General features: G+C 42.2%; 1 protein-coding gene across 1 annotated transcript; it reads right to left on the bottom strand.

Annotated features, from left to right (window-relative positions):
* Positions 1 to 14896: 14896 nt before the first annotated feature.
* LOC142142658 (uncharacterized) lies at positions 14897 to 21846 on the bottom strand. The gene is made up of 4 exons (XM_075200519.1): positions 21775 to 21846; positions 19378 to 19566; positions 18919 to 19109; positions 14897 to 16873 (listed from the first exon to the last, which is right to left on the bottom strand). The coding sequence occupies exons 1-4, from the start codon at positions 21780 to 21782 to the stop codon at positions 14928 to 14930; spliced, it is 2334 nt and encodes a 777-aa protein (XP_075056620.1). The 5' UTR covers positions 21783 to 21846; the 3' UTR covers positions 14897 to 14927.
* Between the last annotated feature and the right edge of the window lie 530 nt (positions 21847 to 22376).

Consider the following 22376-nt stretch of genomic DNA (forward strand, 5'->3'; position numbering starts at 1 on the left):
TGCATCTGTAGTCACCTCTCATATGTAGAAAAACAGCTACCCAGCTAACCTGGTCATCCGGATACCTGTACTAGTTCTAAACCTACACCATCTCCATCCAGTCTTGCTTAATGCCCGCCCAGAGAACCATGACCTGCAGGGCTAAAGCCGCTAAGACCAAACCTCCTTGTGGGGGTTCCTGGTGAAAAACTTCACTCTGTTAAATTCCCCATCTCTGTGACAGGCAGTACTATACCACGCAGATCGCAAAGGATCCGAAAAGTCATGCTGCTAACTTGATAAAGAGGGTGTGCTTTACTTTTATAGCCACATGTCTCCCCTCCCCCCTTAGTCAGTATGTCACTTAACATAACTTAAAGGAAAGAAAAGAGCTTGTAGTCAAAATACAAAGGTCAACATAAATTGCAGTCAGCATGTTCACAAAGTTGTTCATTTATCTGTTTGTGCTTTGTCTCTATAGCTACAAAAGCTTGTTACAAGTTTGTGTTTAGCCTTGGGCACTAGATATAGCTAGATACAAGCATAACAATTGCCTATCTATTAGTAGTGCTGTGTGCTGGCTAGGCCTGGATACATTTAATTTTATACCTTCATGTAAAAATCAGATTTTGTTTTGCAGGAGAAGATTATTTTAATGAGATGAAAGGGATGGAGATGACACATGCAGGGCAGCATTCCCTGTTTAGTGGGAGGTCATGGACAATGTTCCTACCTACAAAAATCTTATGTTAGCCTATAATTTTAGTGGGATGCCATTTGCACCTTCCAGGCACACTTTGTATGGGAAATTTATAATTTCTAGGCACAATTTGACCAACAAAATGAAATCATTCAAACACACAAGTGACAATTGTATTAAAGACAGTCCTGAGGTCACCAGATTGTCTGAACCAAGCAGTGTTTTCTGAGAAAAACTATAAAAAATAATGAAGTGGGATATCCAAAAATGCTAGTAGGCAGGTGTCTCGCTATTCACCAAGATGGGACATACCTGTTAAGACTGATACAACTGAATGGCGAGGCACAGAGTCTAACACCCTCTGATGTTCAGCAGGGACCCCAGCACGGAGGTATGGGCTTGGTTGCGTGGGACGTGCAGGTCGCGGGCCTTTTAAACAGTTCTTAGTGGGGTAACTGGTGAGTAAATGTAGAGAATGAAAACAAGCTACAGACAGAGCAAGTACTTGGAGAATCCAAAAGGGGTCATCTGGAATAGCTGACTTTGTACCAGGGATATGAATATAGGCCAAAATCGTGACAAGCAGAACCAAAGTCAAGGGAAAGGCAAAGGTCAAACTGAAATGACAATCCAAGATACTATGAAAGCAGAAGAGGATTTTTTCCGGAACCAAAGTTCAGGCAAATGATACTCCGGCACTGGAGAGGAGTCAGCAAAGGGTTTACAACACTGTTGCTTGAGAAGGGGCAGTCAGCATGAAGGCTGAGAAGCCCACTTCTGATGCCTAGAATTGGGATGGGCTGCGATCAGCCCGGAAGATGTGTCCTGTTGCCAGGCAGCAGAGGACAATGAAGACACAACCAGAAGGCGCGTGACAGAAAGAAGACATCCTGACAGCAAGATGTTATGGGACATTTTTACTCATTCCACTATGAACATCACCAGTCATTTCCACAATCCCTCAAAAGTAGTTATAGATTGATTTCCTGGGGGCAGTTGTGCTAGGTGGAGAAATAAGCACATTTTAGTAATTAATAAAGCCCTGCGCCTCCCTTATATTTTGTCCTTTTCGTAAATTAGCTTCAACTGCAGCCTTTAGACACGTGTAGAAGTTCTGGACCCCATTGATAGTTTTTTGCAAATCATAAAGTAACATACCCTTTGTTTGAAATTTTGGTGTGAGGTAATCCACATAATAATACTAAATGTTGTAAACAATTTATACTACAGGGGGATGTAGTGGACTGTATGGCTGCCATTACACAATGTATCTCTTCAGGTTCCCTGCCAAATCCACCACTGAGCAGGAAATTCTTAAATCTTAAAATGTGCTATAATAAAATACATCACACCGACTTTTTTGTTGGCAAATTAAATTTTATTTAAATAACTGCTATTATAGTGGTGGGAGAACACTGTACTGCCTTGCCTATCTGCAAGCGCCTTTAGTATGTGTATGTTAACGGGACAACCGTCCACCAGGCACCCTGGAACCCGCACCCCTCTGGGCTAAACGTAATGCTCCGCAAGCCAGCCCGGATGAGCTTTACTTGCACCAAACCTAAGCCGACTCTTCAAAGGGAACGGGTTCCAAAAGCCTGCTACTATGAATTTGCGCTTCACCCTCCTTGTTTATCTTGTACAGTGTTCCCCTACCACTCCAGGTTCCCCCCAGAAACTAGGCCTGCCACCATCCTAGCTCCTCACTAAAGCTCAGGCCAGGAGGCATGCACCCATTCCAGATCGGAAAATATAGCCAATCTTAGCTCAATAGATTTACCTTGCCCAACATCATTCCTCCCAAATGAATCACTAAAATATATGGAAACTCGGCCACCTCATTTCCCTCCTGCCTATCCAAGAAACCACTACTGGGCAGGGGAAACCAGTTGTACCAGCAGCTGCCCGGTGTAAAGCAGCCCCATGTACAAACGAGTGACCAAGGACCCATATCGTCAGTGGACTCCCATGAACTGTAAGGCAGCAAAAAACAAAAACAGTTAAAGCACCATACAGCAAAACAGAAATCACATAGGCCCTCCTGTCTTGAAGCCCACTGCATGTCAGGGACCATGAGACCCACTCACGTAGAGAAAGAGAAAAAAGGGAGGAAAAAGAAAAATAGGAGAATATGGAAGGAGTGATACAGGCAATGGTAAAACCGTCAAAACCTTTTGGTGCCAACAGTCAATCAGGGCCACTTTTAGAGGGAAAATCCAGAAAAATCCCTTTGCACCCCTGCCCTCAAAAGAAGCGAGCAACTAGTTCCTGTGTCCACCTTGGAAATAGAGAAGAAGAAGAGTTCAAGAGAGAAGAAAGGGTCTTACATACTGCCGATATGCAGTGGACTTCTATCTGCCCAACTCCTGAATATATGGGCCATACTATACGGAATGAATGCGTGCCAAATTACGCTCTATTCAGGCCCAGGTCCTCAAGTGCACATTTAAACATCACTGGAAACTGATACCTTATGAGGGGGGGGCCGTCCCTATGCACTAGCCAAGATAACGCATTACTCGGCCTAAGCACTGCAAAATTGGTGACTACATGCACAGGGCAAATCTCGCAAGCACACCGTCACACCCATCGCCCCCCCACACCTAGGCTTTTTTTAGCTTTGTCCGTGACTGTGAACACGTTTACGTACTGGACCTTGAAATTCTTGTCCCTAACTAACGGGCACCCTGCAAAATATAGCCGTGTTCTCGCAGCGCAGCATCTCAGAACCTGTGAGCCAGCTAGTCCTACCTGACCCGTGAGACGGGCCGCATGCCAACGTACCCCGTTGTGGCACAAAATATTTAAGTAAGTTTCAACCAGCTTAGGGGGGCAGGCGACAGAGCTATCAGTGTCCTGACTCGCACTTAAGCAATCAGAAAAAAACTGGCAAATCTTCATGTACATAGTCATCATCCAACTCAACCAGCCCCCGAGAGCCGCCAGAAAAACCCGATAGGGAAGCCAGGTCATCCTTTGTCCGGTCGTACCAATAACCTCCCCTACGAGTGTCATGGCCAACAGCCTCCATGGCTTGATCCACCGCATCATCTGCTGGAAGGGAGAGATTAGTATCCTCCACACTAAACAAACACAGTGACCCCTGCGACCCATAAATTATTTAAATAATTATCACCATCCTAAAATATGAAATCTGCTTAAATATGCAGCTACAACAAATGTAAGTTGGAGCTTACAATAAGCACAAAGAACACATGGATGAAAGAGAACTGTATCCCAGATGCCAAGAACAAAGCGTTAGGCCACCGAATACATAAGGTCACAAACCTAATAAATTAAGGTAGCCAGCATAATTAATTGCAGCGTTATCCATAATAACCCTATTTAGGTTTATAATGGTATAAAGCATATGTAAATGCTCGCTCGATTGTAGATTTTAAATTTTACTAGTCTGACAAACTATATATATATATATATATATACATATATATATATATATATATATATATATATATATATATACTCAGGGCCGGATTAAGGGGGGGTACAGGGGGCAAGTGCTCCGGGCCCCCACTCTCAGGGGGACCCCTGGACCAGGTGTGGCTCTTTTTGCTGCCCCCAAATGTCGGAATACAGGGGGCAGCACCAGTGGCGGATCGCCCCAATCGCCCCCCCTAGCAGGGGCTTGCTGCCGGCGGCTGCACACTATGTGCAGGTCGTTCAGCAGTGACAGGCAGGGACAGTGTGCTGCCCGGCTGCTCTGATTGTGTTTTAAACCTGTACATAGTATGCAGCCACCGGCAGCCTCAGATGTAAAAAAAAGGGGGCGGGGCCTAAATTGCCCCCCCCCTAAATCGCCCCGGGTAGAAGAATTCTCCAGATTCGCCCCTGGGCAGCACAGGGTTCCGAGTAGAAGTGCTCTGTCGGTACTATCAGCACAAGTAAAGCTTTTGCTTTTTTTTTTGAGTCTTCAGGGCTTCCGTAGCTGCGTGTAGATGACAGTGTGAGGAGGAGCAGAGAAGAGCTGCCCTGCCTGTCAGGCATAAGGTAAGTTAAGATCTGGGGGAGGATGTGTTTGTGAGAATGAGTACAGTATATAACTATAGTGTGTGTGTGTATGTGCAGTATATATATTGTGTGTGTGGGCAGTGTATATATTTTGTGTGTGTGTGTGGGCAGTGTATATATTTTGTGTGTGTGTGTGGGCAGTGTAAATATTTTGTGTGTGTGTGGGCAGTGTATATATTGTGTATGTGTGGGCAGTGTATATATATTGTGTGTGTGTGTGTGTGTGTGGGCAGTGTATATATATTGTGTGTGTGTGTGGGCAGTGTATATATTGTGTGTGTGTGGGGGCAGTGTAAATATTGTGTGTGTGTGTGGGCAGTGTATATATTGTGTGTGTGTGTGCAGTGTATATATTGTGTGTGTGTGCAGTGTATATATTGTGTGTGTGTGTGCAGGGCTGCCATCAGGGGGTACAGGGAGTACAGCAGTATGGGGCCCAACAGCAGAGTAGGGCCCCACCAGCCTTGGGCCCAAACAAATTTATTAGGGGAGGGGGCCTCCACAGTGAACTAAGGGAGGTAGCGGGCATGACTTCTAGGCAGCAGCTGCTCCTGAGATGTGAGAGTTGGTATGGGGAGAGACCTCTGTTTGTAATTAAGAATGCAGCTGCAGGCCCCCATGTAGGCAGCTTGTCTACATGGGGGCCACCATTTATCCAGTCCCAGACCCCAGGTGCCTGTCTCCCGGACAGAGAGCCGCAACAAGGCAGAGAGGCTCCCTGCAGCATCGCTGGCGTCATGTAATTAATAATGTCACACTGCTGTCAATAGAGAGGAACTGAAAGGAGACAGAGAGAAGATGCAGAGAGGTAAGTAAACTACTGCAGGGGTTAGATGGAACCGGGGATGGGGTTGACTGTAGAGAATAGGGCAGGGGGGAAGCAAATGTAGGAGGGGGGCCCTGCCTGTTACATTTGTACTGGGCCCCGCAATTTCTGGTGGCAACCCTGTGTGTGTGCAGTGTATATACTGTGTGTGTGTGTGTGGGCAGTGTATATATTGTGTGTGTGTGTGTGTGTGTGTGGGCAGTGTATATATTGTGTGTGTGTGTGTATGTGTGGGCAGTGTATATGTCGGAATACAGGGGGCAGCACAGGGTTCCGAGTGTAAGTGCTCTGTCGGCACTATCAGCACAAGTACAGCTTTTGCTAGCTAGCTTTAGCTGCCGTGTAGATGACAGTATGAGGAGGAGCAGAGAAGAGCTGCCCTGCCTGTCAGGCATAAGGTAAGTTAAGATCTGGGAGGGATGTGTTTGTGAGAGTGAGTACAGTATATAAATATAGTGTGTGTGTGTATGTGCAGTGTATATATTGTGTGTGTGTGGGCAGTATATATAGTAGGGATGAGCGGACTCGGATTTCCGAAATCCGAGCCCACCCGAACAGTGCGGATCCGACGGGATCCGAGCACTGTTCGGGAACTTCTGGGCGCCAAACCGAGATTATGACATCCAAGTCTCGCGTCGGATCTCGGGAGACTCGGATGTCATAAATTCAACGCTAGCGGCCGCCATCTTCATTCTGGCTGCGATCACTCGTGAGAGAGGTTGCAGTTAGGGAGCTCCTGTCCTTGTTTTAATCTTAGTGGTACTTTTGTGCTTTGTCCAGTGCTCTGTCCTGCTGAGTCTAGTGGTGCTTTGTCCAGTGCTCTGTCCTGCTGAGTCCAGTGGTGCTGTGTCCTGTGCTCTGTCCTGCTGAGTCCAGTGGTGCTGTGTCCTGTGCTCTGTCCTGCTGAGTCCAGTGGTGCTGCCTGTGTCCTGTGCTCTGTCCTGCTGAGTCCAGTGGTGCTGCCTGTGTCCTGTGCTGTCCTGCTGAGTCCAGTGGTGCTGCCTGTATCCTGTGCTCTGTCCTGCTGAGTCCAGTGGTGCTGCCTGTGTCCTGTGCTCTGTTCTGCTAAAAACTAAATTAAAAAGTTATACAAAAATTATTAAAAAAAAAAGAAAATAAATTAAAAAATTATATAAAAATTATCCAAAAATAATTGTAGAAAAATATAAAAAAATTATTTTTAAAATACTAGGTACTGCTGTATAACTCCAGTACAGTGGTACTCTCCTGTGCCGCAGATAATTTGTAAAGGCTTTGCCGAGTGTGTGTGGTTTAGGGGTACGCTCTCTTGTGCTGCATATAATGGAGTACAAAAATTTGGAGGATAAAGTACGGAATGATCAACACCCACTTCCTCCTCCTAATGCTGAAGCTGCTGCCACTAGTCATGACATAGACGATGAAATGCCATCAACGTCGTCTGGCAACGGCGATGCCCAATCTCCTAGAGGGCATGTAAAATCCCAAAAACCAAAGTTCTCTAAAATTAGCAAAAAAAGAAAATTGAAAACATCTGAGGAGAAATGTAAACTTGCCAATATGCCATTTACGACACGGAGTGGCAAGGAACGGCTTAAGCCCTGGCCCATGTTCAGGACTAGTGGTTCAGCTTCACCCAAGGATCTAAGCCCTCCTCCTCCCCCCCCTCCAAAAAATGTAAAAGAGTTATGCTGTCAGCAACAATACAGCAAACAACTCTGCCTTCTAAAAAGATGACATCACAAATCCCCAAGGCGAGTCCAAGGGTGTTGGTGGTTGCGAAGCCTGACCTTCCCATCACTGTACGGGAAGAGGTGACTCCATCCACCATTTGCAGCCCACCCTCTGCATATGCTGGAAAGATGACCCACAGTGTAGATCCAGATTTGGATAATCAAGGTGTCAAGGAGGCTATTGATGTAGCTGGCATTGTGGAGGAACTTGACGAGGAGGATGCTGATGTGGTTATCATAAATGAGCCACCAGGGGGGGAAACAGTTGTTTTCCATGGGAGGAAAAAGCCCATCGCCATGCCTGGTCAGAAGACCAAAAAAATCCACCTCTTCTGTCTGGAGTTATTTTTATCCGAATCCGGACAACAAATGTATGGCCATATGTAGCTTATGTAACGCTCAAATAAGCAGGGGTAAGGATCTTGACCACATAGGGACATCCTCACTATACGTCACCTGAAGAACCTTCATAATTCAGTGTTTAGTTCAGGACCTGTGGCTAGGACCGTCAGCAGTCCAGGGACACCTAAATCCCTTGGTCCTGTTGGATACATACCACCAACACCCCCCTCGTCAACTTCCTCCACGATCTCCATCAGATTTAGTTCTGCAGGCCATGTCACCAGCCAGACTGAGTCTTCTTCAATACGGGATTCATCCGAGGAATCCTGCAGCGGTACGCCTACTACTGCCACTGCTGCTGTTGCTGCTGGTAGTCGGTCATCTTCCCAGAGGGGAAGTCGTAAGACCGCTACGTCTTTCACCAAACAATTGACCGTCCAACAGTCATTTGCCATGAGCACCAAGTACGACACTAGTCATCCTATGGCAAAGCGGATAACTGCGTCAATAACAGCAATGTTGGTGTTAGAAGTGCGTCCGGTGTCATCAGTGGAGTGGGATTTAGACGGTTGATGGAGGTATTGTGTCCCCGGTACCAAATCCCGTCGAGATTCCACTTCACTAGGCAGGCGATACCAAAGATGTACAGAGAAGTAAGAACAAGTGTCCTCAGTGCTCTGAAAAATACGGTTGTACCCACTGGTCACTTAACCACGGACATGTGGACAAGTGGTTCAGGGCAAACTAAGGACTATATGACTGTGACAGCCCACTGGGTAGATGCATCGCCTTCCGCAGCAACAGCAGCAGCTGCATCAGTAGCAGCAGCACCACAACGGCTGCTTGTGCCAAGGCAGGCAACGTTGTGTATCACAGGTTTTAGTAAGAGGCACAACGCTGACAACCTCTTAGAAAAACTGAGGGAAATAATCTCGGAGTGGCTTACCCCACTTAGACTCTCCAGGGAATTTGTGGTGTCAGACAACACCAGTAACATTGTGCGGGCATTACATATGGGCAATTTCCAGCACGTCCCATGTTTTGCCCACACCGTTAATTTGGTGGTGCAGCATTACCTCAAGAGTGACAGGGGTGTCCAGGAGATGCTTGCGGTGGCCCGCAAAATTGCTGGACACTTTCGTCATTCTGCCAGTGCCTACCGCAGACTCGAGCAACATCAAAAAAGTCAGAACCTGCCCTGCCATCACCTCCAACAAGAGGTTGTGACGCGCTGGAACTCCACCCTCTATATGCTGCAGAGGATGGAGGAGCAGCAAAAGGCCATTCAAGCCTACACAGCCACCTATGACATAGGAAAAGGAGTGGGGATGCGCCTGAGTCAAGCGCAGTGGAGACTGATTTCCGTGTTGTGCAAGGTTCTGCAGCCGTTTGAACTTGTCACACGACAAGTCAGTTCCGACACTGCCAGCTTGAGTCAGGTCATTCCCCTGATCAGGCTGTTGCAGAAGCAGCTGGAGAAAGTGAGGGAGGAGCTGGTAAACTATTGCGATTCCACCAAGCATGTAGCTCTTGTGGATGAAGCCCTTCGTACGCTTTGCCAGGATCCGAGGGTGGTCACTCTTTTAAAGTCAGAGGAATACATTCTGGCCACCGTGCTCGATCCTCGGTTTAAAGCGTATGTTGTGTCTCTGTTTCTGGCGGACACAAGTCTACAGAGGTGCAAAGACCTGCTGGTCAGGAAATTGTCCTCTGAAGAGGACCGTGACATATCAACAGCTCCACCTTCATATTCTTCCACACCTGTGGCTGCGAGGAAAAAACTCAGTTTTCCTAAAAAGACCCGCTAGCGGGGATGCAGACAACATCTGGTCCGGACTGAAGGACCTGCCAACCATTGCAGATATGTCTACTGTCGCTGCATTGGATGCTGTCACAATTGAAAAAATGGTGGAGGATTATTTTGCTGACACCATCCAAATAGACATGTCAGACAGTCCATATTGTTACTGGCAGGGAAAAAAAGGCAGTTTGGAAGCCCCTGTACAAACTGGCTCTATTTTACCTGAGTTGTCCCCCCCTCCAGTGTGTACTCGGAAAGAGTTTTTAGTGCAGCGGGTAACCTGGTCAGTGAGCGGCGAAGGAGGTTGCTTCCTCAGAACGTTGAAAAAATGATGTTCAGAAAAATGAATTATCAATTCCTCAATCAAGTACAGCACTGCACTCCAGATAATACAGAGGGACCTGTGGTTGTGGAGTCCAGCGGGGACGAATTGATAATGTGTGAGGATGAGGAAGTACACACTGAAGGGGGCCAGGAATCAGAGGATGAGGATGAGGACGACATCTTGCCTCAGTAGAGCTAGTTTAGTTTGTACAGGGAGAGATGAATAGCTTTTTTGGTGTGGGGGCCCAAACAAACCAATCAGTTCAGCCACAGTTGTTTGGTAGGCCCTGTCGCTGAAATGATTGGTTTGTTAAAGTGTGCATGTCCTATTTCAACAACATCTCCCAAGGACAATTCCATCTTGCAGCTCTTTTTTTGGCATTATGTGACCGTTCAACAGTCGTTTGCCATGAGCACAAAGTAAAACAAAATTAAAACAAATTAAACCAAAAGTATAATATAACTTATAAACACTACACTTGAAAGCTTGAGCCTTTAAATGAAAAAGTCACTCTTCATTGCACGAAGATTTGCAACAGGGACAGTTTTTTTGTTCCCAAAGTCAACAAATAACACTTTGACCCTGTCTGTCTTTGACATACTTGATGGGATCTCAATGATGAATGCTCTGTACCATGGTCGTCGAAAACAAGAGGTATTGACATGCTAGAACTACTGTAGTGTTTATAACTTATAAACACTACACTTGAAAGCTTGAGCCTTTAAATGAAAAAGTCACTCTTCATTGCACGAAGATTTGCAACAGGGACAGTTTTTTTTGTTCCCAAAGTCAACAAATAACACTTTGACCCTGTCTGTTTTGACATACTTGATGGGATCTCAATGATGAATGCTCTGTACCATGGTTGGAGGAGGTATTGTGGAGAGGAATCAGAGGATGAGGATGAGGACGACATCTTGCCTCAGTAGAGCCTGTTTAGTTTGTACAGGGAGAGATGAATAGCTTTATTGTTGTAGGGGCCCAAACAAACCAATCATTTCATCCACAGTTGTTTGGTAGGCCCTGTCGCTGAAATGATTGGTTTGTTAAAGTGTGCATGTCCTATTTCAACAACATAAGGGTGGGTGGGAGGGCCCAAGGACAATTCCATCTTGCAAATATTTTTTTGGCATTATGTGACCGTCTAACAGTTGTTTGCCATGAGCACAAAGTATGACAGTAGTCATCCTATAGCAAAGCGGATAACTGCAGCCTTAACAGCTATGTTGGTGTTAGACGTGCGTACGGTGTCCGCCATCAGTGGAGTGGGATTTAGACGGTTGATGGCTTACCCCACTTAGACTCTCCTGGGGATTTGTGGTGTTAGACAACGCCAGTAACATTGTGCGGGCATTACATATGGGCAATTTCCTTTGTGGCTCCATTATCCCAATTAAAAGGATTTTTACCTGTTGGTGTAATGATGTTATAAACACTACACTTGAAAGCTTGAGCCTTTAAATGAAAAAGTCACTCTTCATTGCACGAAGATTTGCAACAGGGACAGTTTTTTTGTTCCCAAAGTCAACAAATAACACTTTGACGCTGTCTGTCTTTGACATACTTGATGGGATCTCAATGATGATTGCTCTGTACCATGGTCGTCGAAAACAAGAGGTAGTGACGCGCTCAAGCTACACCCTCAGTCTATATGCTGCAGAGGATGCAGGAGCAGCCATATGTGCAGTGGAATTTAGACCAGTTGGAGGAGGTATTGTGGCCCCGGTACCACTCCACTACGCAGTCCAGAAAGCTACCTCTGTGCAACGTTTTGGACTAAAAACCATATTGTGAGGTGTGAGGTGTTCAGAATAGACTGGAAATTAGTGGAAATGATTGCTATTGAATGTTATTGAGGTTAATAATAGCGTAGGAGTGGAAAACAACAAAAAAACAGGATTTTAGCGCTTTTTATGCTTTTTTAAAAATAAATCAGAACCCAAAACCCGAAATCAGAACCAAAACCTTTCGTCAGGTGTTTTGGCAAAACAAATCAGAACCCAAAACCCAAAACACTAAAAGTGCCCGGTGCACACCCTTAATATATAGTGTGTGTGTGTGTGTGGGCAGTGTATATATTGTGTGTGTGTGTGTGTGGGCAGTGTATATATTGTGTGTGTGTGTGGGCAGTGTATATATTGTGTGTGTGTGTGTGTGTGTGTGTGGGCAGTGTATATATTGTGTGTGTGTGTGTGGGCAGTGTATATATATTGTGTGTGTGTGTGTGCAGTGTATATATATTGTGTGTGTGTATGCAGTGTATATATATTGTTTGTGTGTGTGCAGTGTATATATTGTGTGTGTGTGTGCAGTGTATATATTGTGTGTGTGTGTGGGCAGTGTATATATATATATATATATATATATATATATATTGTGTGTGTGTGTGGGCAGTGTATATATATATTGTGTGTGTGTGTGTTTGTGGACAGTGTGTATATTGTGTGTGTGTGTGTGGACAGTGTATATATTGTGTTTGTGGGCAGTGTATATATTGTGTGTGTGTGTGTGTGGGCAGTGTATATATTGTATATGTGTTGGCAGTGTATATATTGTGTGTGCGTGGGGGCAGTATATAAATATAGTGTGCATGGGGGCAGTATGTTAATATAAGTAAGGGAAGGGAAGTTCATAATTTATTGCGGGAGGTAGGCTATTTAATGGTGGAGTGCAGGTGGGGGCTAATTATTTAATGAGTGCTATTTTATTTGTGGGGTTATGGCGGGGCAATTTAATTTATTATTGGGTCCTTTTAATTTAAGATGAGGTGGTTTGGGGCTATTAATTGAATATGGGACTGATTTTGGGAAGGAGGGCTAATTATTAAAGGGGGTGCTATTGATTTATTAACAAGAGCAGGTAGAAGAGAGCAGGACCCATCTTCCAACTGTTCTCAATATAGTGGGACAGTCCAGAATGTGGGAGACTGTCTCACTTAGTCAGGATTTGGTCTGACTGCAAGGACAGTTGGGAGGTATGTCCTACTTCACACTATCATGCTGTGATGGCAGAGCTGCATGCAACTAACAGTAGTGCACATAGCATTGCCTGTTTATTTGTCTAAAATGAAGACCATACTACATAATAGGGGACCCCCCTGTCTTAAGTGCCCCGGGTCCCCCAGAACCTTATTCCAGCTCTGTATATACTATAATTAAATGCAATGTCTCTTAAATAGATTAAAATAAAAATTGTATAACAACTTAATCTCCAACTGTTGTGTAGTTATTTAGCTATATAAACAGCCTGGGGTGATGTGACTTTGTGACATCAGCCCTCTGGTGACATTTCTTTAATCTGTGCCTTTCAGAATGGTGTGAGAGTATAAAACAATTAATAGTTATTAAGATGTACAAATATATGTGTAAAATACCTTAAGAACTATACTACAGATACAGGACTACGCCTGAAAGAAAAACAAGTGTTTCTTATGGAACAGACAATAGCAGGATGCCAGACAGCTAAAAACGGCCGGGAGGAAAACCACGTAGTACTGAACAAAGGATGTTGCCTTATATGTATTATTGTTGCAAAGAAATATTTGCTGACCTAAAGAGATTTCCTTATATGTACTTGGGTACTAGGTATAAATAAAGGGCCAGTCTGAAAAGACCCTCAGAGCTGATTTTGAAAATGCAACAACTTGTTTGTGTTTCACTTCTTCCTCTCCTGTCGACAGAATTATGCTACTAGGAAATCAGGTTATCAGAGATCGATAGTAGGGGCACCAAGCCTCGGTACCCCGACAATGGCAAGAAGACAGCATATACGTCAAATGAGCTTAATGTGCCCTTTGAGAAATTAAACCAGCTCTATTTTCATTTATTTCAATAATAAATTAAAGACACATGCTCCATTGGCTGAAAAACATTTTCACCTGTCTAATAGTGTGCTGAAATGAATTTTGAGAGGTTATTTATAAAGGGAACACATACGACGCAAATAGCACAATTTTTGTTGCAGTGGTGGTATCTACAAGTGAAGATGGCAGTTGTAACAAAATGCTTAGGAAAAATATGCTGTAAAACAAAGTGGGGGGGATGATGTGTGGAAGGGGTAGGTGAACAGGGTGTAATGAAGCACAAGAAACAGGCTGTGGAACAGGAGTTACACAAGTAAGGACAAAACTGGAAGTAAAAGACAGATAATATAAATGCACATAAGGTTTTCTGCAGCATGTGTGTCTCCTGGCAAAACCTGAAGAAAGTGGAGGGAAATTAATGAACAAGAGGGGAGAATTATAAAAGCCAGAGAGGCTCGATGTGAAAAAATGCAGCAAAGTACGGGAAAGGCAAAGGAGAATACAGAGAAAGTGGAAATAAGAAACATTAAGAACACAAATCCTTCCTATCTGCTGCATCAACACTTCTGTGCGAACTCCTGATGCCTGTCCTGGAGCCAAGAGAACTATTCCCAGTCCTCCCAAATTTAACCTGTTCCTTTTTTTCTTAACTTATGGTACTATCCCTGGTTATCACCACATCTTCTTGTTTTGTTAACCCTCAGTGAACCACATCATCATGTACAAACCTCAGCTTTTATTTTCACCTCTGGGTTAATTCATCCCTCAATTCTATTTCTCAATGTAATGAATAAATGTTGACAAAGAATCTCCCACAGGAATCTGCTTCCTTTCAAACACACATTATCAATGGAAACTGAACAACTCTGTGATTGTTTTACGTTGGAACTAGACATGAGCGGAATTTGCTAAACCACGTAGCTATTGAACTAATTCCTCATTTGTGCCTGGAAATTACTCTTACGTGTTCCCTGCTCAATAAACCCCCCCCAACCACACCAATCCCAAAATACAAAATTTACAAATACAATGTAAAATGGCAATGCAAAAGTGTATATTAAAGATTGTATTACAAGAACTTTGCATCCCGAAATTAACTGTTCTTCTATTTTCACCCAATTTCGCCATTACTCTGCTCATTTCTAGATGGACCATATGCTTCATCATGATCATAATGCATGAAAACTTACATTACCTTTGTCATTATATTATCTTTTACAAAATGTCAGTCAGGTGTGTGTATTGCCATGATGTTTTATAGTGAATTATTAAAATGAATGCATACATTAGTCTCATAGTTTATCGTAAGAAAATATTTTATATAAAAACTGAATAAGAAATATTAAACATTAAATTAATAAATAAGGTAAATGGATACATTTCAAGTTTACATTGTTTTGTTTCAGTCTCTCTATGGATTCCTCTCTCCTATCTGATATTGTAAAATATATTTCCACGCCTTGGGATCGTCTTTAGAATTGATAGTGACATACATGTACTTGCAATCGACTGTACTGCATGTTCCTTCCCAGTAACCACTCTCGTTAAGGGTCAGAGGGAAGGAATCTTTGCCCTTTATACACACTCCATCTACATCAGGAATCCGGAGCTTGAAGGAAACATTGCTGTCCTGGGTCAGAACTCCCTCTAGAGGCTGCACCAGATCAAATTGATCAGTCCAGTCGGTGTAGGCCAAAGGAAACACGGTATATTTGAAATTGGTGTTGGTGCATGTAATGAGATAGTTACATTGATTATTGTACACATTACTATTTTTAGGTTTAATGTTCACATGTAATACATAAGTTCCGGCCTGTGGAAGGCGGACCTTTATTTGCACATTGCCTTTTGTTAGTGTTTGGAAAACATGCCTGCGCTCCATCTCTGGCGTCATTTGTATTTCATCAGAGTGTAAGGTGGAAAAAATGCTTAAGTCCCGCATCAGTGCAAAACTGACAGTGCAACATCCATCCTCCGTATGAATCATGGGTTCTGGGTGTGAGGGCTGGATAAGTCCAGCCTTCTCAGTCTCTGGATTTGGTCCAACAGGGTTATGAAGGCTAGAAGGGAAAGGGGGCCATTTTACCATATGATTTGAGCATGTTACTAGATAGTTGCATATGTGGCCAGAGGGACCATCAAATATCTGGAGAACATAAGAGCCTGCTTTAGGAAGGCGAACATTAAGCTCTAATTTTCGCTTTTGCATACTCTGTAAAACATGTGTAACATTAGGCATGATTTGTTTATCATCAGATTTCAAACTGACAGTAAGGCTTACCACGCGATCTGTGGTAAAGTTAATGCTGAAGCATCCGTCCTCAGTATGGATAATTGGGTCTCGATGTGATGGCTGTAGAAGTCCAGCCTTTTCTGTGTCTGGGCTTGGACCAACTGGATTAAGGAGCATACTTGGAAATGATGGCCACTTGACTTTGGGGTTTGAACACTGTATTAGATAGTTGCAGATAAAACCATTATTGCCACCAAATATCTGGAAAACGTAAGAACCAAATTGTGGAAGGCGGATAGTAAACTCAATTTTATGCTTCTCTGTTTTCTGTATAAAATAGATCTGTTTGTCTGTAGTTGTCTGTATTTTATCAGACTTTAGGATGCCCCAAAATGTCAGCTCTCTGTTGGTTTGGAAACTGATAGTACAGCATCCATCTTCTGTATCTATAACCGGGTCAGGGTGTGAGGGCTGAAGAAGACCTGCCCTCTCTGTCTCTGGATTTGGACCCACTGGACTATGTAGAAAAGCAGGAAAAGGTGGCCATTTTACCTTGAGGTCTGAACATATTATTAAGTAGTTGCAGATGTACCCAATGGTACCATCAAATATCTGGAAAACATAATGGCCGGCTTGTGGGAGATGGACAATAAAGTCTATCTTATTTTCTTGCACTCTTTGCATTACATGGCTAAGAATGGTTTTTACTTCATCAGATTTGAGACTGCCTGTAAGTTTCAGCTCTTTATCCATGGTAAAGCTAATAGTACAGCATCCGTCATTTGCATAAATGACGGGATCTTGGTGTGATGGATGAAGAAGCCCAGACTTCTCCGATAGCTGGCTTGGACCAACAGGGTTACTAAGACATTTCAGAACTTTCATCTTTCTGTCAACAGCTTTGCAATCTATTCTGTAATCCACAACCATCTGGTAGGCGTCTTCTACATCACATCGCTTTGCATAAATTTGTAAAAGCTGTTGCCCAATCTTTGTAGGATAAACATCAAACTTGGCTTCATGCTTCATCAGTCTTAACAGTCCTGCATCTTCTGTTTCATTTAGGATAAAGAAGAATAACATTTCGTGCTGGGTCTCTATGGTAATGGAGACTTTTCCATTTTCTAGGAAGAACATAAAAGGTAAATAGTTATTAATGTACAGTTGGACTTTATATTTAATCTCATACAGTGTTTGAATTGATACCGATTGTCATTTAATGATTTACACTAGAAAATTTCAAGACTGTTCCACTGAGTATTAGTAATATTCCATATTTGGCATTAGAAATTTGTACTTGTCTTTGGGGTAACTGTGACCTAAGCGTTCTGCGTGGAACTCCCTGGTCCTACCTCAATTACACTACAGAGGAGAATAAGTTGACACCATCATTCTCCCAACTCTATTTGTACACTTTAAACTCCATAAAATTCAGAATTTACAAATTCAGCATGGAAATCCATGGGATGTGGAACAATAGTATAAGACGAACATTGCATGACTGGAACGTTACCTGTTCCACCACAGAATTAATTTTGCCACAATAAAGGCAAGAATGGGCGACCATCAGTCAGTATGTGGCCCAGAAGTTGATTGACAGCATGCCAGGGCTAATTGCAGAGGTCTTCAAAAAAAAAAAAAAAGGTCAACACTGCAATTGACTCTTTGCATAAACTTAATGTAATTGTCAAAAATAGCCTTATGAAATGCTTGTAATTTTTCTTCAGTATACCACAGCAACATCTGACAAAAAGGTCTAAAAACACTGAAGCAGCAAACTTTGTGAAAACCAATATTTGTGTCATTCTCAAAACTTTTGGCCATGACTGTAGACTATACCTAATTTGAGCAAGGTGAACAGGTTTCAAAATGATTGTGCTTGTTCCAACAAGTTTTGGCTTGTTAAAGCTTAATGATATAATAGAAAGTTAAAAAATAATATAAAATGCAGTTATTTAAGCTCTAACGGGCAATATTTTAAAGTTTATTTTTCTATCTTTTAATTCTTGGCTGTAAAAAAATGTGAGCATCTCTACTGATATTCCCTCTGCATTCATAGGTCAGGGTGCAGAGGGAGGGTTACAAAGTACCCAGGTCTGGTGGTTGCAGGATTATGATGTGGGCAGATATGACAACTGCCCGGGGTCTACAACTCTGATCTGGAAAATGATTGCGTATGGTAATAGTATTGTATTGGTTCACACAGTCACTTCCTTCTGTAGGCAGTGCAGGCAGCTCAAGCTAGTCCTATGGTGGGTACATGTAGTCACATGCCCCATTGGATGCTGCTCACGGCCAGGGGGGAGGGGGCAAGAAGCAGCTGCACTAGTGCCAAAAGTTCCTCTTGGAGGTCGTGCTTCTGTGCAAAGAAGAACTTTCTTGGGGGCCTATTTATCAAACATAAATTCTCAGATAAATCCCCGAAAACCTCATTAACCACAAAAACCTTATTTCTCATCACTGCTTCGCAGCAGATATATCGTAGATATTTTCCATTGGCACATGCGCACTAGGAATTTGAGGAAGATGCCTTGAAGACCCTTCACTTCGCACTGAAGAGGCTGCGAAAAGGTAAGTTAAAAATTCACAGAGACAGCAGTTTAACATAACTGCTGTCCCTGGTGAATTTTATTGATAAATATGAAAGATAGTTCAATGCTTATCAATGCGATGAGGATTGAAAACTATCTTTCATATTAAGCAGTGCTTCTTAAATACATCCCCTTGGTGAGTCTGCAGTACGAGTTTGTGAACTAGTATATTAACTGTGGTGTCACACAGGTACTTTTCCTGTTTAATTTTTTTCCCACGGGAAAAAAAGCTCCTTTTCTTTCAAAGATACTATCCTATTGAAATGAGTTGATTTTGTTTGCAGGTTGTCAAACAGGCAGATTAATACTCTGACAAATGTAAAAAGGCTGCAAGCATTAAAGTGAGCTGAAAAATAGCTCATGCAAAACAGTGCTTTATAGAAGTTTGTAATGTCTCTTGCATCTGTCATGAGAGATTAAGCAGCTGCTGAAAACTGGTTAGTTACTATGTAGAACTATTCAGCCTTGCAGAAATACTGAAGAGGTTTGTAAAGTGATTATTTTTCTACTGCATTAAAAACACTTGAGTGACATCACGCTTAAGGACATCATAACCTATTGAAAACTTTTTATTTTACCTGTTTCAACAATAGCTGTATCTGGCTGAGAAAAAATCAGTCCTAAATTGTAAAAGTGGCTTCTGTGGTGAACACTATGTTCAAATTGCTTTTGAGACACCTTTGGCTCCAGTAATTGGTAGTCTGTTTGCTCCGGGTAGTGATCGCCAATGAAGAGAGCAGGGTGGGTCAGGAAATAGAATTCATTGTACCTTAAAGAGGAAAGAAGATACATTAGATTATAGTAGGAAAGTATCAGACACCAATGTAACCTAATTGATTTGTGGAAGACCCTGGCTTGATTTTAACTATAGACTTCTTGAGGAATTTTATTCATAGGAATATAAGCATTCACAGATATTGTATGAACAGGATGCAGGATTGTACGTGCTGTACAAAAATAAAGATAAATAAAATTGTGAACATAAGAACATTCCGATGTAGAATATTTGGATTCGGAATTGTGGATTCATTACTCACTGGTAGGTAAATTTGCTTATGTTCTCTTCAACATGACCAGCTCCCCATGTGCAGTCCAGTAAGTGCCAACCTTCTTCCAAATACACCATATTCCACGTATGCTCCATGTCCTCAGATATTGTCTGTCCAGGCTTGTATGACTCTCCCTTAGAGTAACCACTGACCGACTGGCATTGAACTCCAGCAAAGCTATGAAAGAAATAAACATGTTTCTTTTATAACATTTACATAAAATTTCATCTGCACAGAAACATAAATCTTTTGTTACAAATTATTCCAAGGTATCTTTATAGAAATGAAAGAAACATGAAGGTGGTATACAGTATATACAGTCTTGGCTAAAGATATTGGCACCTTTGCATTTTTTTTCAGATAACACAATTTCCTCTAAACATAAGGTGGAATTAACAACAGTACTTGGCATCCACAATCCTTTCTCTGATAATATAGAGAACCTTTGTTTTATTTTGAATTTAATAACATATCTTTTTAAATCAGAAAAGTAGAAGAAATGTCATTAGCACAATTATTGACCCCCAAATGTAATATTTGATAGCACAGCCTTTGGTCAAAACCTCTTCTTATGGCCATGGTCAAGCTCCCTGCACCTCTCCACTGGCAGTTTGGTCCACTGTTTTTGCCCAAACTGCTCCAGTTCTCCCAGATGTGAAGGATGTCTTCTCCCAAATGCTGCTTTCAGATCTCTCCACATGTGTTCTATGGAATTTAGATGTGGACTCATTGTTGCCCACTTCAGAACAGTCCACCATTTTGCCTTGAACCATTTGAACTATTTCTGGGTGCTTTTTGAAGTGTGTTTGGGGTCTTTGTCCTGCTGGAAGAACCTTGACCATCAATGTACATTTAGCTTTCTGATACTGGGTTCAACATTGAGCTCCAAAATGCCCTGATAATCTCTAGATTTCATGGTGCAATCCCAAAACATTGTTGAACCTCCTTCATGTTTGACTGTAGGGAAGGTGTCCTTTTCATTTTGCTTTCTGTAACCATAGGGATGATGTGTATTACCATAAAAGCTCTAATTTGGCCTCATCTGTATCTTTCCAGGGAGGTGGGCTACAGTACCACGGGCCTTAATCTTCCTAATAACATTACGTATGCTATAAGTGAAAACATCAAGGTCTCTGTAGATTAATCTGATATTGTCCATATTTGGCTGCAATCTTCTGTCTGACAACATTAGACAATTCTCTGTCTTTCTTTTTTATCTCCATGTTCATTGCAGTACACACAGTAACACAAAATAGGAGAATGTGTCCTTTTCTCTATTCAATCTTGTTTACTGAGTGATTTTTTATTTTGCCGGCATTTGTTACCAACCACTGATTAGTTCCAATGTGAAGGAGAATCATCTGCTTGAAATATAATTATTTCAAAATATTTCTAAATAGTCCCAAAAAATATATGTGGATGCCAAAATATTTTAAAATTTTCACTTTTAGGAATAGATGCAGCATTATTAGAAAAATTTCAAGGGTGCCAATATTTTTGGCCATGACAGTAGTTCCAGAATTTAGCAAATGCCTTTATTTGTTTAAATGGAGACTTAAATATTGTACCATGTTTTTTTTTTGCTTAGTACAGGTGGAAACATATATAAATTATTCATTATTATTAATTAAATTATTATATTTAATCTGCTGCATTTTCTACTTCTTTTGTTATCAGTCAGTGACAATAATTTTAACAAGTTGCTCATGGGTACTACAAACTTCTTTTAAGTCCCAAACCACACAACCAAGCTCACCACATTCACAGTTACTTCTAACATACACACTCGTGTGATACAAAGGGACATGCTACAATAGTAAAAGGAGACATTACTATTAAATCAGTTTACAGATAAGAATTAAACTGCTAAAAACCAACTAACAAAAAATTTGTCAGGGCACAGTGTTTGCCTCTTGATACTTTCACCCCTCCCCACTTGTGCCAGTGTCTAGCAAAGAGAGATGGACCCAATTTCAAAAAATATTTTGTAGAGTATTTGCCTCATTCGGCTGCAAATTTAGTGTTCTCAGTCCTCACCCAACAACCACAAAACAGAACGACTTATCGTAAATGCACCAGCTCTGTTCTTAGACTATAAATTCAAAGATATGCATATCTATAAATACAGTGCTATTCAGTGGAATGTTAAAGCAAAAGCAATGCGTTTCACCACAACCTCACTCATATCTACTAAAAACCTCCTTGATGTTATGTGGTGGAAACAAATAGCTGTATGTGTTTTGTTTAATTTGTTAGCATTAAGAATGTGTTTCACTGATATTAGGCTGTCAGGAAAAAATATAGGAACCACTGTGACAGACATGAAACAATATATTTGAAAATAAGAAGACTGTTGCATACTACATGTAGACACCTGTACATCACCTGCACATGCTCTCAAACAGTGAGCAATATCCAGAGGAAACTCCTTTCCTTGTATGGAAGACAACATCTGGGTCAGACGATACCGGGCTTTTATTCTTTAACCCTGCTGTGTCGTATTCTGAGATAAGCAAGTTTACAGTTAGCTGTGAAATATATACAGAAACTGACCTAGGCTATAAATATAATTGTGTGTGAGATCTAAATTTCCATCACTGTGAATGGGCTTGTGGAGCAGTGTTTGCGGAGGAGCTGCGGAGTTGAGCAGGATGCACCGTTGCAGCTAGTTTTGCATAGCTTTATATTTTGCATTGTGCAATTTTGTTACAGGATTGTAGGTACAGGTAGCCTAGCAGCTTTTTATAACACCCCCTTCGTTAATTACAACTATAACAACTTGATCAGTTGAGCCTCATCATTCGTGCCTTAAATCATGAGAGTGAGTGGACTGTTTTTATTACATTTCTCTAATCGTACATTTTAATATTTATGTTATGTTAGTTGCACCTATAAATATGCTTTCCATACATCCCAACACCAGTTGGAAGGTGCATCCCACCAGCGGGACAGGGGGTATGGCCGCTACAAATCAGGGGCATGTGATG

The sequence above is a fragment of the Mixophyes fleayi genome, chromosome 3 (assembly GCF_038048845.1).
Source record: "Mixophyes fleayi isolate aMixFle1 chromosome 3, aMixFle1.hap1, whole genome shotgun sequence".
In the NCBI taxonomy this organism is placed as follows: Eukaryota; Metazoa; Chordata; class Amphibia; order Anura; family Limnodynastidae; genus Mixophyes; species Mixophyes fleayi.